The sequence below is a fragment of the Eumetopias jubatus genome, unplaced genomic scaffold, assembly GCF_037043125.1.
Source record: "Eumetopias jubatus isolate StellerSeaLion01/CBP00866 unplaced genomic scaffold, mEumJub1_p1.0 scaffold_7, whole genome shotgun sequence".
Lineage (NCBI taxonomy): Eukaryota > Metazoa > Chordata > Mammalia > Carnivora > Otariidae > Eumetopias > Eumetopias jubatus.
Window position 1 is genome coordinate 2,169,837 of NW_028274813.1, and position 17,676 is coordinate 2,187,512.

Here is a 17,676-nt window from a genome sequence, read left to right on the forward strand (position 1 = left end):
ATCTGCCTTCGGCTCAGGTCATGATCTCAGGGTCCTGGGATTGAGCCCCGCATCGGGCTCCCTGCTCAGCGGGAAGCCTGCTTCTCCCTCTCCCACTCCCTCTGCTTGTGTTCCCTCCATCGCTTTGTCTCTCTGTCAAATAAATAAACAAAATCTTGAAAAAAAAAAAGAAAAACCTGTTTCCTGTTTATATACTAGGAAAAAACCGTTTTGGGAAGGGCTGTTCAGCTGTGTGGAGCTCCTGAGTATTTTAAGCTAGGGAATGACTTCAGTTGATTTACATTTAGAAAGTCAACTGGCAGTGCCAGAGGCTAGATTGGACTGAGGGGAGGTTGGTGGCAAGGAAACCAGTTGAAAACTGTTACCAATTTCGGTTACATAACATCTGACCATCAATCTAAAGACGTTTAATCTCAAAATTTAGGAATTTAGGAATTCTAAGAAAAAACTATTTTAACAGTGAACTAAAATACTTAATTGACAGCTGGAATTTTAAGTGAGAGGAAGATTTTGGGACAAATGCAGGTTTTGTTTCTGACTTTGATCAAAGAGTAAACAAATACTTCATAATACTGATTAAAGAAAATCTTTGGTTTAAATTGTATTTTAGGAGTAATGTTTTTAAAGAAATCCCTTCCATTATGATCGCTTTAGATCTTAGATCAAAATGGTAGGATTTCTTTTAAAGATTAAAAAAAATACTGGGGCGCCTGGGTGGCTCAGTTGGTTAAACATCTGCCTTGGGCTCTGGTCATGATCCCAGGGTCCTGGGATCGAGCGTCAGGCTCCCCGCTGAGCAGGGAGTCTGCTGCTTTCTCTCCCCCTACCAGTCCACCCCGTGTGCTTTCTCGCGCTCTCTCGCTCACTCTCAAGTAAATAAAATGTTTTTTAAAAATGTTGGACAAGCAAATTAGATGATGTGGAAGAAATGGATGCATTCCTAGAGATGTGTCAACTACCAAAACTGAAGGAATAGAAAACCTGAACAGACCTATAACCACTAAGAAAACTGAAGCAGTCATCAAAAACCTCCCAACAAACAAAAAGCCCAGGGCCAGATGGCTTCCCAGGGGAATTCTACCAAACGTTTAAAGAAGAATTAATACCTATTCTTCTGAAACTGTTCCAAAAAGTAGAAATGGAAGGAAAACTTCCAAACTCGTTTTATGAGGCCACCATCACCTTGATCCTCAAACCAAAGACCCCATCAAAAAAGAGAATTATAAACCAATATCCTTGATGAATATGGATGCAAAAATTCTCACCAAAATACTAGCCAAGGATACAACAGTACATTAAAAGGATTATTCACCATGACCAAGTGGTATTTATCCCTGGGCTGCAAGGCTGGTTCAATATCCGCAAATCAATCAATGTGATACAAGACATTAATAAAAGAAAGAACAGGGACGCCTGGGTGGCTCAGTCATTAAGCGTCTGCCTTTGGCTCAGGTCATGATCCCGGGGTCCTGGGATCGAGCCCCACATTGGGCTCCCTGCTCGGCGGGAAGCCTGCTTCTCCGTCTCCCACTCCCCCTGCTTGTGTTCCCTCTGTCGCTGTGTCTGTCTCTGTCAAATAGATAAAATCTTTAAAAAAAAAAAGAAAAGAAAAGAACAAGAACCATATGATCCTCTCAATAGATGCAGAAAAAGCATTTGACAAAGTACAGCATCCTTTCTTGATCAAAACTCTTTCAGAGTATAGGGATAGAGGGTACATACCTCAATATCATAAAAGCCATCTATGAAAAACCCACAGCGAATATCATTCTCAGTGGGGAAAAACAGAGCTTTCCCCCTAAGGTCAGGAACACAGCAGGGATGTCCGCTATCACCGCTGCTATTCAACATAGTATTAGAAGTCCTAGCCACAGCAATCAGACAACAAAAAGAAATCAAAGGCATCCAAATCGGCAAAGAAGAAGTCAAACTCTTACTCTTTGCAGATGATATGATACTTTTTGTGGAAAACCCAAAAGACTCCACCCCACAACTGCTAGAACTCATACAGGAATTCAGTAAAGTGGCAGGATATAAAATCAATGCACAGAAATCAGTGGCATTCCTATACACAAACAACAAGACAGAAGAGAGACAAACCAAGGAGTCGATCCCATTTACAATCGCACCCAAAACCATAAGATACCTAGGAATAAATCTAACCAAAGAGACAAAGAATCTGTACTCAGAAAACTATAAAATACTCATGAAAGAAATTGAGGAAGACACAAAGAAATGGAGAAACATTCCATGCTCATGAATTGGAAGAACAAATATCGTGAAGATGTCAATGCTACCTAGAGCAATTTACACATTCAGTGCAATCCCTATCAAAATACCATCTACTTTTTTCAAAGAAATGGAACAAATAATCCTAAAATTTGTATGGAACCAGAAAAGACCCCGAATAGCCAGAGGAATGTTGAAAAAGAAAAGCAAAGCTGGTGGCATCACAATGCCGGACTTCAAGCTCTATTACAAAGCTGTCATCATCAAGACAGTATGGTACTGGCACAAAAACAGACACATAGATCAATGGAACAGAATAGAAAGCCCAGAAATGGACCCTCAACTCTATGGTCAACTCATCTTCGACAAAGCAGGAAAGAATGTCCAATGGAAAAAAGACAGTCTCGTCAACAAATGGTGTTGGAAAATTGGACAGCCACATGCAGAAGAATGAAACTGGACCATTTTCTTACACCACACACAAAAAGAGACTCAAAATGGTTGAAAGACCTAAACGTGAGACAGGAGTCCATCAAAATCCTAAAGGAGAACACAGGCAGCAACCTCTTCGACCTCAGCCGCAGCAACTTCTTCCTAGAAACATCTCCAAAGGCAAGGGAAGCAAGGGCAGAAATGAACTATTGGGACTTCATCAAGATAACAAGCTTCTGCACAGCAAAGGAAACAGTCAACAAAACCAAAAGACAACCGACAGAATGGGAGAAGATATTTGCAAATGACATATCAGATAAAGGGCTAGTATCCAAAATCTATAAAGAACTTATCAAACTCAACACCCATAGAACAAATAATCCAATCAAGAAATGGGCAGAAGACATGAACAGACATTTTTCCAAAGAAGACATCCAGATGGCCAACAGACACATGAAAAAGTGCTCAGCATCACTCGGCATCAGGGAAATCCAAATCAAAACCTCAATGAGATACCACCTCACAGCAGTCAGAATGGCTAAAATTAACAAGTCAGGAAACGACAGATGTTGGCTGGGATGTGGAGAAAGGGGAGCCCTCCTACACTCTTGGTGGGAATGCAAGCTTGTGCAGCCACTCTGGAAAACAGTATGGAGGTTCCTCAAAAAGTTGAAACTAGAGCTACCCTACAATCCAGCAGTTGCACTACTGGGTATTTACCCCAAAGATAACAAATGTAGGGATCCGAAAGGGGTACATGCACCCTGATGTTTAGAGCAGCAATGTCCACAATAGCCAAACTGTGGAAAGAGCCAAGATGTCCATTGACAGATGAATGGATAAAGAAGATGTGGTTTGTATGTGTGTATACACACACACACACCCACACACACACACACAATGGAATATTATGCAGCCATCAAAAGGAATAAGATCTTGCCATTTGCAATGACGTGGATGGAACTGGAGGGTATTATGCTGAGTGAAATAAGTCAATCAGAGAAAGACATGTATCATATGACCTCACTGATATGAGGAAGTCTTAATCTCAGGAAACAAACAGGGTTGCTGGAGGGGTGAGAGGGATGGGGTGGCTGGGTGATAGACATTGGGGAGGGTGTGTGCTATGGTGAGCGCTGTAAATTGTGTAAGACTGTGGAACCACAGATCTGTGCCTCTGAAACAAATAATACATTATATCTTTAAAAAAAAAGATAATAGGGGAAAAATGAAGGGGGGGAAATCGGAGGGGGAGATGAACCGTGGGAGACTATGGACTCTGAAAAACAAACTGAGGGTTCTAGAGGGGAGGGGGTGGGGGGAATGGGTTAGCCTGGTAATGGGTATTAAAGAGGGCACATTCTGCATGGAGCACTGTGTGTTATACACAAACAATGAATCATGGAACACTACATCAAAAACTAATGATGTATGGTGATTAATGTAAATAAAAAATGCTGGACAATTTTTTTAATACATGATAATGTATTTTCATGTTTAAGGACCATTTGCATTTTATTCTGATATATTGTTGTATTTGCCCAATTTTTTAAACTTTTTTTTTAAGTAGACTCTATCCCCAACATGAGGGCTTGAACTCATGACCCCGAGATCAAGAGTTACACACTCCAATGACTGAGCAAGCCAGGTCCCTCTTCCTCAGCTTTGTTATCAGTTTTTAGGAGCCTTTTATTTATTTATTTTCAAAGATTTTACGTATTTATTTGACAGCACACAAGTAGGCGGAGCAGCAGGCAGAGGGAGAGGGAGAAGCAGGCTCTCCGCTGAGCAGGGAGCCTGACGCAGGGCTCAACACTGGGGACATGGGGCTGGACCCCAGGACCCTGGGATCATGACCCTCAAAGACAGCCGCTTAACCCACTGAGCCACCCAGGTGCCCCCTTAGGAGCCTTTTATATGTTAAGGAGCTTAACTTTTGATTTGTAATACGCATTGCAAATATTTTTCCTTCAGTTTGTCTTTTTTGCTTGAATATATCAATCTTTTTTTATAGTGCCTGGTTTTTGAGCTATAGCTAGAATGAGCTTCTGTACTCCAAGGTTATAAAAAGGAATTTACCTGGTTTTATTCTAGAACTTTTATAAACTTATGGTTTATATGTAAATATTTGATCCTAGTAGGAGGTTATGCTGGTAAATGATGTGCAATATGAATCCAGTTTTTTTTTCCCAGATGGGAATATTAATTGTTCAAACATCATTCATTGCATAGTCTTTTTCCCTCCTCAATTCTGAGTTACCTCCTTCGTCATTTACCATTTTCTGTTTCTGGACTTTATCATTGTTCCATTGATATATTTTGTACTACTGCCATATTGTTTTGAGGCTTTATAGTATCTGGTAATGCTAGTTTCCTTCTAATGTTATTTTCTTTTCGAATTCTTCTGACTTGTTTTACCTTTTAATTTTTCTACATGACTTTTGTTTAACTATATTTCTTATTTGTATAAGTAGTCTCTACACCCAGTGTGGGGCTTGAACTCACAACACCAAGATCAAGAGTCATGTGCTGTTCCAGTTGAGCCAGCTAGGCGCCCCTCTACATGAATTTTAGAATCAGCTTGTTTCCAAAAACTAATTCTGTAGGCATTTTGGTGTGGGTGGGGGAGTGGGAGGTAGAGGGGATTGCTTTAAATTTACAGATTAATCCCTTATGATGATGACTCTAAGTTGTAGCTTTAATCTTTTCTCTTACAGATGATATTAACCGTGTTCTTGAGCAACAACGAACAGATTCTAACAGAAGTTCCTATAACACCAGAAACAACATGTCGAGATGTTGTAGAATTTTGCAAGGAACCTGGAGAAGGCAGTTGCCATTTAGCTGAAGTGTGGAGGGGAAATGGTATGTATTAGGCTCTGTAGAGATGACTAAGTATATAAAACGTAATATTTATCAAATGCAAAATATTTCTTGTAGTTCTTAGTTATCTGTAGTAATGAGGAATTGAGTAATTAAAATCACATTACATGGGGATAAGATTTTACAAATGCTTTTCGTAAAAGATATGTAATTTGACCCTTATTACTAGTGCCATCTGAAATAAGTAGGGAAAATAGATGGAGCTCTTCTGTGAGATCTTTCTTGATCTCACTACAAACCAAATGAGAGTTCTCTGTCCTCTGAGACTTTACAGTGTTTTGTTTGATATGTATCGAGTTGTTCATCAACTTTTCTTTTTCCCTCTGACACTTCAAGGCAGAAACATTATTTTTTTTCACTGCGTACAAAACCTGTTAAACAGTATGTCCTTGATCAGTATTTATTAAATTGTGAAGAGCAAATGCAGTTGACCCTTGAGTAACACAGGTTTGAACTACTCAGGTCCACTTGTATGTGGATTTTTTTTCAGTAAATATATTGGAAAATTTTTGGAGATTTGCAACAATTTGAAAAAACTGAGATAAACCACATAGCCTAGAAATACCAAAAAAATGAAGAAAAAGTTAGCTATTACTGTAAGAACACAGTATGTAATACATGTAACATACAAAATATGTGTGAATTGGCTATTTATTTTATCAGTAAGGCTACTGTCCAACAGTAGGCTATTAGTATTTAAATTCTGGGGGAGTTAAAAGTTATATGTGAATTTTTACCTGCACATGGGGTCAGTGTCCCTAACGTCTGTGTTGTTCAAGGGCCAACTCTACTGGCTCTTACAGTGAAGCTGGGCAAAGATCAGCATAAGTAATACGATTACTGAATACAGAAAATTCTGCAAAATAATTTGGGCTCTGAAGGAGAGGTTGAATGTCGATGGGCTGTACTCAGCAAGGGGAGCGATGTGATGGGAGGACAAGAGAAGAACACAGACGCAGGGTGCTTCCAAGATCGCTGAGGGGCTGGTGTTACGGGAGGGGGACAGCTGGCTGAGGGGCAGGTACTGAGAGAAGGTAGGCAGCAGGGAAGAGACTAGAAGAACCGGCTTGCACAAAGGCCTTCAGTACCAGCCGAGGATTTACGCGGTAGGAAAACGGAGTGGGTATGGACAGGTCTGCGTTGGAAAGAAAAAGAATGATCAGCTGGAACATGCTGAATCTGAGGTGATAATGAGAGCATCCAAATTCAGGTGTTTAAAGGGGACTTAGGGATAATCACTGAAGGCTTACACTTTTTTAAATAGCTTTATTGAGATAAAATTCACATACAATATGTTCACCCATTTAAAGTGTGCAATTCAGTCATTTCAGTGCACTCAGGGTTGTGCAGCCATCACCCCAAAGAACATCTTCATCACCACAAACAAGAAACTTCATACCCCGTAGCAATCATTTCCTATCCCTCTCCAACCCCCTCCATCCTGAGGAGCCACTAATCTCCTGTCTGTAGGTTCTCCCATTCTGGATAGTTCACATAAATGGAATCATACAATATGGAGTCCCCTTTGGCTGGCTTTCATTGAGCATGATGTTTTGCAAGGTTCATCCATGTTGTTTTGGTATCAGTACTTCATTCCTTTTTGTTGCTGAATAATATCCTGCTAGATGGATTTTTGTTCATCCATTGCAATTGATGAGCATTTGGGTTGCTTCCACTTTCTAGCTATTATGAGTAGTGCTGCTCTGAACATTCGTGTACAAGTGTTTGGGTGGATGTTTGTTTTCACTTCACTTAGGTGTGTACTTATGAGTAGGATTGCAGAGTGGTAAGGCGATTGTTTAACTTGTTGAGGAATTGCCAGCTTATTTTCCAAAGCAACCATTTTATAGTCTCAGCAGCAGTGAGTGAGGGTTCCAGTTTCCCCACATTCTTGCCAACACTTGATGTTATGTATATGATTCTAGCCATCCTAGTGGGTGTGAGCAGTATCTCATTGTGGTTTTGATTTGCATTTCCGTAGTGACTAATGATGTTGAATATCTTTTCATGTGCTCATTGGCCATTTGCATATCTTTAGAGAAATGTCTATTTAGATCCTTTGCCCATTTTTAATTGAGTTGTCTTTTTATTATTGAGTTATAAGAGTTTTTGTTTTTAATTGAGGTATAATTGACATATAACATATTAGTTTCACATACCTAATGGTATTTGTTTTTTTGTTTGTTTGTTTGTTTTTAAAGATTTTATTTATTTGAGAGAGAGAATGAGAGATAGAAAGCACGAGAGGGAAGAGGGTCAGAGGGAGAAGCAGACTCCCCGCTGAGCAGGGAGCCCGATGCGGGACTCGATCCTGGGACTCCAGGATCATGACCTGAGCCAAAGGCAGTCGCTTAACCAACTGAGCCACCCAGGCGCCCACCTAATGGTATTTGTATATATTGTGAAATGATCACTTCAGTAAGTCTAATTAACATCCATCACCACACAGTTAAAAAAAGTTTTTTTCTTGTGACCAGAACTTTCAAGATCTATTCTTTTAGCAACTTACTTTTTTTTTTTTTTAAGATTTTTTTAATTTATTTGACAGATAGCGAGAGCAGGGACACAAGCAGGGGGAGAGGGAGAAGCAGGCTTCCCACCAAGCAGGGAGCCTGATGTGGGGCTCGGTCCCAGGACCCTGGGATCATGATCCGAGCCAAAGGCAGATGCCTAACGACTGAGCCACCCAGGTGCCCCTTTTAGCAACTTTCAAATATGCATTACAGTATTATTAACTAAAGTCTCCATGCTGTACATTACATCCCCAGTAAGAGTTCTTTATATATTCTAGATACAAGTCCCTTGTCGGGTATATGATTTTTAAATATTTTCTTCCAAAGTCTTGTGCTTTTAATGTGATCCTAGAATTCAGAGCAAAGATTTTGGGGTACATTGAGAGGAATTTGACTTTGATAAATGCTGGACTATTACTAAACCAGAAGTAAGAGGGTAGGTTCTCAGTTCTCAGTCTGATAACAGTGACAGGAAGCCGGGGGGATGTGTATGCGGGGACAGTTAAGTAATGACAGTTTGTTGGGTGACTGCTGTTAGAGCCTGATCATTGTGTTATTGTTGCTTCTTCCCCAGCCTCTTAGCACTCTTGTTCTTTGTTACTTGTTGTCACTTCTAAGTCTTGACCTCCCTCTCCCTCTCTTTTGACATATCTGGGAGGGAATAAACTTTTACTGTTAAGTATCATTGCTCCAGATAGTCACCTGGCCATTGAGAATGCCAGTCTCCCTTACAGGAGTCTTTCGGTTGGTGCTCTCCTTGTTTCCCAGCCCACCTGAAATCATACCCCATTGTTTTACCTCATCAGGAATGAGGACTAACACCTCACAGCAGAGGGTCGCAGCATACTCTGGTTGCTTTGGCTTTTGTATCTGCTGTTCTCATTGTCTGGGACAATCCCTAGCACCCATCTCCCTTTGCTTGGCTAACTTCTGTTCATTCTTTGCCTCTCATCCCTTCTTTGAGTCTCAGAGGGTGTTACAATGACCCTCCCCTGTGCTGCAATGCTGTCATAGTATTTATCAGAACGGAATACAGCAGTTTTCATCTCCCTCATTGGACTACAGTTCCTGACGGCAAGGCAGGAACATGTCTGTTCACTATCATATTCCCTCAGTAAACACTTAAACCATTGAGTAAAATAAACAGCAAAGCTGGGTCTTGAAGAGATACTTTCTGGTGGGTAAGATTCAGAGGAAGGGGGAAAGCACTTAGAACAGCCATTCTCTATTTTTTACTCTAGAGAAACCCTTACAGAAATTTTCAGGTTTCAGAGAATCCTTGCATAAAAATTATTGCATCTACAACTCATGGTATATTAGTGTGCTCAGTGTGTCATAAGTATAATACCCCACTATAATTGTCCGTGCTTTGGAGAAGAGCCTCGTTCTCTGCGGCTCTGTGTATTAGTTTGCTAGTGCTGCCATAACACAGTACTGCAGCCTCGGTGGCTTAAACACCAGACATTCATTCTCAAGTCTGAGGTCAAAATGTTGGCAGGCTTAGTTTTTCCTGAGGCCTCTCTCCTTGGCTTACAGATGCCACCCTCTCTCTGTGTCTTCCCTCTAGTCTCTTCTTCATAGGAGGACATAGTGGATTCGAGCCCACCCTGGTGACCTCATTTTTACTTATTACCTCCTTAAAGATGCAGTTTCAAAAAGGTTGCATTCTGAGGTTCTGGGGGTTAGGAGTTCAACATATGAATTAGTGGGGGCACGTAGCTCAGCCCATCACAGCCTGTCAGTCTGGCCAGTTTGCCTTACTTGTGCTTTCCTCCCAACACAGGACCAGCTCTCTTGTGAACCAGGTGTGGAGGTAGAATCTTCAGCTTTTCCTTTTGTCAAATTTCCTACTTGCTTTTATTTTTGCCTTATCCAAGAGTACCTGAAAGTCTTATCGTAGATTCCCATTACTAGAGACGCTGTTAGCTTCTCCGCTCACACGAGTATGATGTTTTAGGTAGCCTTTATTATTTAAAACAAGGGCAGTGAAGCTTAGCTTACTTTTCTTGAAATTAGTCTTTTCTTTGAAATTTTTAATTCATAAAGGGAAGCAATAAATTTGTTAAATAACTGACTTAGGACAAAATTGGACTTAATCGTTATGAAGTTATGCTCAGGGGCGCCTGGGTGGCTCAGTCAGTTGAGTGTCAGACTCTTGGTTTTGGCTCAGGTCATGATCTCAGGGTCCTGGGATCGAGTCCTATGTCAGGCTCTGTGCTCAGCGAGGAGCCTGCTGGAAATTCTCTCTCTGCCTCTCCTCTGTTCCTCCCCCTTCTCACGCTCTCTCTCTCTCTAAAAGAAATAAATACAATCTTAAAAAAAAAAATCTTTTTTCTAGGCCTGTGTACATAAAAAGTGTTACTTCTAAAACTAATTTACTTCTTTAAAGTTCACTTTGTGCTTGGGTTTTTTGTGCAAATAATTGTGTGCTGAACTTGAGCTAAGCAAACACATATTTCATTTTTCAACGGAGATGAGACCATTTCTGTCTTCGTCCTGACGTTTGAGGAGCAAGACAGAGCTTGCCTGCACGTGCAGGAGGGTGCAACTTTAGCAGCACAGTGCTCGTTACATTGCTGGGAATGGCAGGACCCTTTTCTTTATAGAAGTCTAGAACTTGTCTGGGGCAGAGCAATACACACCGTGAATGTATGATTAGACTATAGCCCATAAAGTTCTTTCTTTGCCTCAAAGTCCACTTCTTAGGGTGGATTTAGAGAAAACCCACTTCTCAGAGCACATTTAAAGAAAGGTTTCTCATGCAGCCCTATGCTTACGTTAAAGGTGGACACCGCTGCTCACTGTTGTCCTGCCACTCTCCCAAGTCGCTGCCTGTGAGCCCCCGGTCTTGCTGACATCCTTCCTCACTTCCAAGCACAAGCAGCAGTGGGAACATTTCAGGATTTCCTTTTTTCTCCTTTAACTTGAGATAAAATTCACATATCATAAAAATCACTATTTTTAAGCGTACGGTTTGGTGGCATTCAGGACATTCACGGTGTTGTATAGCCATCACCAAACTCTGTTCCTCTCCATTCCTTCCTCCTCTAGCCACTGGCAACCACTGTATGACTATCTGACCCTATGTATTTGACTATTGTAGGTACCTCCTATAAATGGAATCATATAATATGTGGCTTTTTGGTCTGGCTTCTTTTACTTAGCATAATATTTTCAGGGTTCATCCATGTTGTAGTATATCTCAGTACTTAATTCCTTTTTTTGGCTTAATAATATCTGTAGTGTGATAGACCACATTTTATCCATCAGCAGGTGATGGACCTTTGGGTTGTTTCTACTTTTTGGTTGTGATAATGCTGCTGTGAACATTCACATGTAAATGCTTATGTGGGCATGTTTTCACTTCTCTTGAGTGTAGGCCTAGGTTTAGAATTTCTCTTATCTCGTACCTTGTCTTCAAAAATTGCCACTTTATGGGGCACCTGGGAGGCTCAGTCAGTTAAGCATCTGCCTTTGGCTCAGGTCATGATCCCAGGGTCCTGGGATCGAGCCTCGCATCGGGCTCCCTGCTCAGCAGAAAGCCTGCTTCTCCCTCTCCCACTCCCCCTGCTTGTGTTCCCTCTTCCGCTGTGTCTCTCTCTGTCAAATAAATAAAATCTTAAAAAAAAAAAAAATTGCCACTTTGGGCTTCCAGGAATGTTTGTAAAACACAAACACTAATAAAATATAAAACAGAAAGGCATACTTAATAATTAAGCAAGAAATTACCAAAAAAATATGAAAATTTCACAATACAATTTACTTTTCACCTACACAAACCACATTTGTTAATGTTGGTAATACCAAAGAGTGGAGGTAGGGGGGTAGCTCCTGAGGTATTAAACTCTTGAGAATGAGAAATTCCCTCCAGTTTCCTATTGCAGAGCTAGAGGTTATAATAGGTCCTGTGACTCAGTCATCGGCATGTGAAGAAGTATTGGGGAGATGTTTCTGGAGAAAGAGGCTAATGCCATCAGCCTGCAGTCCTCCCCTCCATGCATTACAGCACTCACCATTTACCAGCTGCCTGTTTGAGAATTGGGTAGTAGTTGGGGTGGGGGGTACCTGGCAGACACCACCTCAGCTCAGTGGTCGAGCCCAGCTTCATGGTGATCTGTCATGATGGCACACACAACCTGGTGCGATGAGAGGAGAAGGTATCCCACTTCTGTGGAGTTCTCCCCAAAATCCATCACCTCAGTCTAACCATGGGAAAAACATTAGACAAGTCAAAATTACGGGCATTCTACAAAATACCTGACCAGAACACCTCCAGACTATCAAGGGCATTAAAAAAGGGGGAGGCGGGGAGGACTGAACTGTTATAGAGCAGCGAGACCCAGGGTTTAAGATAAGTAAATGCAACGTTGTTTTCTGGTTCAGTTCCCGGAACAGAAAGAGGACATTAGGGGAGAAACTGGTGGTGTGCAGATAAAGCCTGGAATTTAATTAACACTAATGCACTAGCATCAGTTTCTTAGTTTTGACAAAGATTCCATAGTTAAGATGTTAGCATTAAGGGAAATTGGGTGAACTCTGTACTGTCTTGACTACTTTTCTAGAGGTCTGCAATCATTCTAAAATGAAAGTTATTTTTATATATTTTTATATATTATGTAAACAAAATTTGTAAGGTACAAGGGAATAGATTAAGATTTACCAGACCTCTGTGGTGACTTAAAAAAAAAAAAAAATCATTGGGGGCACCTGGGTGGCTCGGTTGGTTAAGTGGCTGCCTTCTGCTTGGGTCATGATCCCAGGATCCTGGGATCAAGTCCTGCATCGGGGTCCTTCCTCAGCGGGGAGCCTGCTTGTCCCTCTCACTCTGCCTGCTGCTCTGCCTACTTGTGTTCTCTCTCTGTCTTTGTCAAATAAACAAATAAAATCTTTGAAAAAAAAAAGGAAAGAAAAGAAAATCAATGAAGAACACAAGGTGCCTGAACAAAATAGAGCCATGTTCATGGACTAGAAGACTCAGTTTACAGAGATTTTTGGGTCTCCCCAAATTTTATTTATAAATAAATTAATATGATTACAGTCAAAAGCCTACGTTTAAAAAAAGAACTTGATGAGCAGCTCCTTTAAAAGATATATGGGAGCAAAGGGCCGAGCAGTGCCAAGACAGTTTTAAAGGTAAGCCACGTGAGGGGACCTCACCTAGCAGACAGCAGTGATAAAGTGGTAGCCTTGAAGACTGGCATCGCACCAAGGGAGAGCAATAGCCCACAGAATAGAAGAGACCGGGGTCACTAGGGCCTGAGCCGGGTCAGAGGTGACAGTCATTGGTTTCCAGTAAGTAAATGATGCTGGGACAATTGACGATTCAAGTAGGAAAAACAAAATCAGATCAGTTCCATAAAGACAGTGAAAAACAATACTTAATAATTTGTAGGAAAAAAATATAGATATCCCTTTGACCTTGGAGTAGAGAGGATTTATTGTACAAAAAAATTCAAAATCAGAAAAGATTGATAACTGCTTACATTTAAAATTTTTAAATTTCTGTATAACAAAAGGCACCAACAAAATTAAAAGACAAGCCTATTTTCAATATAACTAACCCAGGGTTAGTATCCAAAATATAGATAGTTCTTCAGATACCTAAGAAAAAGGCAAACAACTCAGGTTTTTGGTTTGTTTTGATTTCTGTTTGTACACATGATGTGGTTCTAAGCAGACTAGCGTGAAACTATGAAATGGTACCTTGTAAATTTAACACCTGTGTTAGTGCTCTTCTCAAGTGACTGGCGTCGATACTCTGTGAGTAAGGGGGTTTTTAGCTTTATTTTAATATTTGAAATGCATTAGTATATTTGATTCTGTAGAATTTCATTTTTATTATCAACTGGATAGTTTTTGGTCTCTGCAGGTCCTGGCCAACATTCACAGCACCGGTACCTGAGTTGCCAGGAGGTGCCCTGTCCATCCTGTGTGTATCTGACTGCCACAAGCAACATTTTCATGAATGGCGAAGCTGGACCTGTGTGTTAATGTGTTTCTCTGAAGAGTGGAAGGCACAGTGCCTTCTGATAAATAAATATCCTAGAGGACATTTTTCAGTGTTCCCAATTAATGTTGCAAAATCGCTTTTACATACACTTCTTGTGTTTACGTGTTACCTAAATTATTTCCCGGGAACTCATACTCCTGCTTTCACCTCATTAAAGTTAAAATTTAGTGCTTATAATATCCTTGAGTCCTAATACGTGTGTGTGTGTGTGTGTGTGTGTGTGTGTGTACACACTTACTTAAATCTATATTTTTTACTTTTGGTTGGAGTCATTTTGTTTCTGGAATAAGTAAGATGTGGTTTTTTTCTAGAGCGTCCCATACCCTTTGATCACATGATGTATGAACATCTTCAGAAGTGGGGGCCACGCAGGGAAGAAGTGAAATTTTTCCTTCGACATGAAGATTCCCCAACTGAGAGCAGTGAGCAAGGTAGATAAGTGCTTTCCCCATTTGTTAATTCCTGCCATAAAAGTTAATTTAAGTGAAATAGGAATGTTAAAATAAATTACATCTTTGTTTTCCCTTCACTCACAAGTGGTGAGAGGGAGAGTTGGTGTCTCGCATTTCTGTGACCTCTTGTTACGGCAGTCCACAACTCCACGCTGTGTGGGCACTCTGGCCTTGCTTCATTCCCTGGGCTCCAGGCCAGTGAGGTGATAGACTCAGACATGTGAGGAGGCCTGCTGTCTAAAGACATTGTTTTTGATAAATACTGGATGGATCAAACATCGAGATTTTAAGAATAAATAAAACCATGAAAGGATTAGAATTCTGAGAAGTGTTTTTTAAAAAAAATTTTTAGAGTGAACAAGAACTAAGTATAACACTAAGCTATAAAAGACAAACCGAATTATTGAGAAAAGAAGAACACCCCCCCCAAAAAAACTGTGGCAATAACCACCCTAAGCAAAGTCAAAAGACAAATTATAAACTGGGAAACAGCATCTATAGTTCATATTGCAAGGGCTAACTACCTTTATATATGAGTTTCTAAAAATTGGTAAGGAAAATCTGTTTTTTTATTTGACAGAGACACAGTGAGAGAGGGAACACAGGCAGGGGGAGTGGGAGAGGGAGAAGCAGGCTCCCCACTGAGCTGGGAGCCCGATGCGGGGCTCGATCCCAGGACCCTGGGATCATGACCTGAGCCGAAGGCAGACGCTCAACGACTGAGCACCCAGGCGCCCCAGAAAATCAGTTTTTTAAAGAAAGGCGAGATGTACACACAGGTCACAGAAAAGCAAATATACTTGGCTTTAGGTTATGTGAAAGGATGTTCAGCCTTACTCCTAAATAAAAGAATGCAGGGAAAACAGTGGATCTATTTCACCTGTTACGCTGGCAAAGACGAGAACATTTACTAATGCGGTATTGGCAAGGAGGTCAAGAAACAGGCCCTCTTCCATAATGCTGTGGGAGTGCCAGTTGGCAGCTCCTTCTGAGAGGCAGTTTAGCAATATGTACTAAACCTACAAAAGCACCAGACCTTTCACCTAGCAGTCTCACTTCTGAGAACTTACCCTAAGGCTCTGCCTGCACACACACAAAATAGTGCGTACGTAACATCGCTCGTAAGGCCTTGTTGCTTGTGGAGTGTTGCTGGTAGAAGCGGCCTGAGCCCGCCGTGGGCATCATGGGCATAGGTTAAAGAGATGGCGGTACCTCCGTACAGTAGGCTGCTCCACAGCCAGAAATAAAGAAGCAGCTCTGTGCCCTGACCCACACCATCTCCTGGACAGGTGAGTAAATAAGCACAGCGCCAAACCACGTGCCCATTGTGCTGCCTTCTGCGTGACAGAGACAAAAGCCTAATTCTGTGCATCTCTACTGGCTTGTCCATGTGAAAAGTGTCTTTGGAAGCTGCAGGACAGGGGAGGGAGGGCAAATTGTTAATTATGTACCTATTTGTTCCTTTTCAATTTTGAACCATGGGAGTATGCAACCTATTTTTGAATCAGAATTTAAACAAAATAGAATCTTTTTTTAAAAGTCTGTATATACACTGTGCAGTTAAGAGACCCTTAACTTGTTATTTAACAGTGATTGTGAATTACTTCCGGTATTTAAAAAAATAAATAAGGGACATCCTTTTGTAAAAAGGTTCCTTTATTGCAAATTATCCCCTTTTATTTATATTATATCAGAAAGGACATTTTGTCCCTAGGATGAGCTACTGGCTACTTAAAATCATCTTTCCATAGCTGTAAATATTGTTCTGGTGCTGTTTTTTACAGTGTATCATTACTTCTGGGTCTTACTGCATCTGCTGCTGGTCATCTGGAGTCAGGAGGCCAGGGCTCCAGGGCTAGCTCTTCATCCACCATTACTTTAGACAAGGGCCCAACCTCTCAGGACAAAAGCCTCCTGAGACGGAGGGCTAGACAAGCTGACAGCTGAGTGCTATTCTAGTACCAAGAATTTATTTTAGCTCTCTGCCTGAGCTCTCCAAATACTTATACCCCTCCTGTACCTGGTTATACTTTTTATTTTTATTTTTAAGGGTTTATACTTTTTTTAAAAAAAATTATTTATTTATTTATTTATTTGACAGAGCACAAGCAGGGGGAGTGGCAGGCGAAGGGAGAAGCAGACCCCCACTGAGCAAGGAGCCCGATGTGGGGCTTGATCCCAGGACCCTGGGATCATGACCTGAGCCAAAGGCAGATGCTTAATTGACTGAGCCACTCAGGCGCCCCAGTACCTAGCTATACTTAAATTAGAAGTTCTATATTTTACTTTTACTGATATAATATTTGTACATACCTGTTAATGTCCTGGGTGGTGGGCTGGGGGGTAGGTCTTATTTTATTCTCACTTTATAAAGTTTAGAAGTGTTAGGAATACTTAAGAGAACTGTTCAGAGTCATAAGAAAGGTGACAATGCTGACCTTCCAGTTACCCTGCATCATCACCCTGCAGTGCTGCTCAGCCTGGTGGCGCTGACACAGGAGGCACCGCAGTTAAGTAGGAGGAGGGGCTGTTGAGCTGCGTGGCGGGAAGAGGACCACTGTCAGCACAGAGCAGAGCATTCAGGAAAGGCAGCCTGGGGACCTTGAGGGATGAGCAGGCTGTGGAGGGGAGCACGCAGGGCACCAGGTTGAAGGAGGCTCCCAGGAAGGTGTGGTGACGGGGATTCCTAGATGGGCAGGGACCATCAGTCAGGACTGGAAGAACCAAATTCGTCACAGCTTGCATCGCTTTATAGAACCTTCCAGCACAGTTCCTGCCTCCCTACTTGACCCTCCTCAGCTTGGCTTAGATGGCATTTGTAATAGGACCCTACCCATCTCTTCAACCTCCCTGTCCCTTCTTTATCCCTTTCAGCCACATCCCTTCTTGCATCTTCATATTCTGTGGGCCCTGACTCACGTAACCCCTCATAATGCTCTGCCCTCTGCCGTGTTTCCTCTGCCTCTGCTTATGCACTGCACCTGTCTCTCAGAGCCCAAGCAGTAAGATGGTGGGTGCTTTGGGGATGCCTGGGTGGCTCAGTCAGTTGGGCATCCGGCTCTTATTTTCTGCTCAGATCGTGATCCCGTGGGTCATGGGATCGAGCCCTGCATCAGGCTCTGCTGTCAGCGGAGAGTCTGCTTAAAAGATTCTCTCC

At 41.6% G+C, this 17,676-nt stretch overlaps 1 protein-coding gene across 4 annotated transcripts in view; it reads left to right on the top strand.

Moving 5' to 3' along the window:
- PPP1R13B (protein phosphatase 1 regulatory subunit 13B) overlaps window positions 1-17,676 on the top strand; it is an 89,296-nt gene that overhangs the window by 29,829 nt on the left and 41,791 nt on the right. For all 4 annotated transcript variants that reach the window (XM_088024427.1, XM_028101363.2, XM_028101372.2 and 1 more), the window contains exons 2-3: window positions 5,379-5,526; window positions 14,379-14,498. In XM_088024427.1, the coding sequence (XP_087880553.1) occupies window positions 5,379-5,526; window positions 14,379-14,498 (268 nt within the window). The remainder of the gene's footprint in view (window positions 1-5,378; window positions 5,527-14,378; window positions 14,499-17,676) is intronic.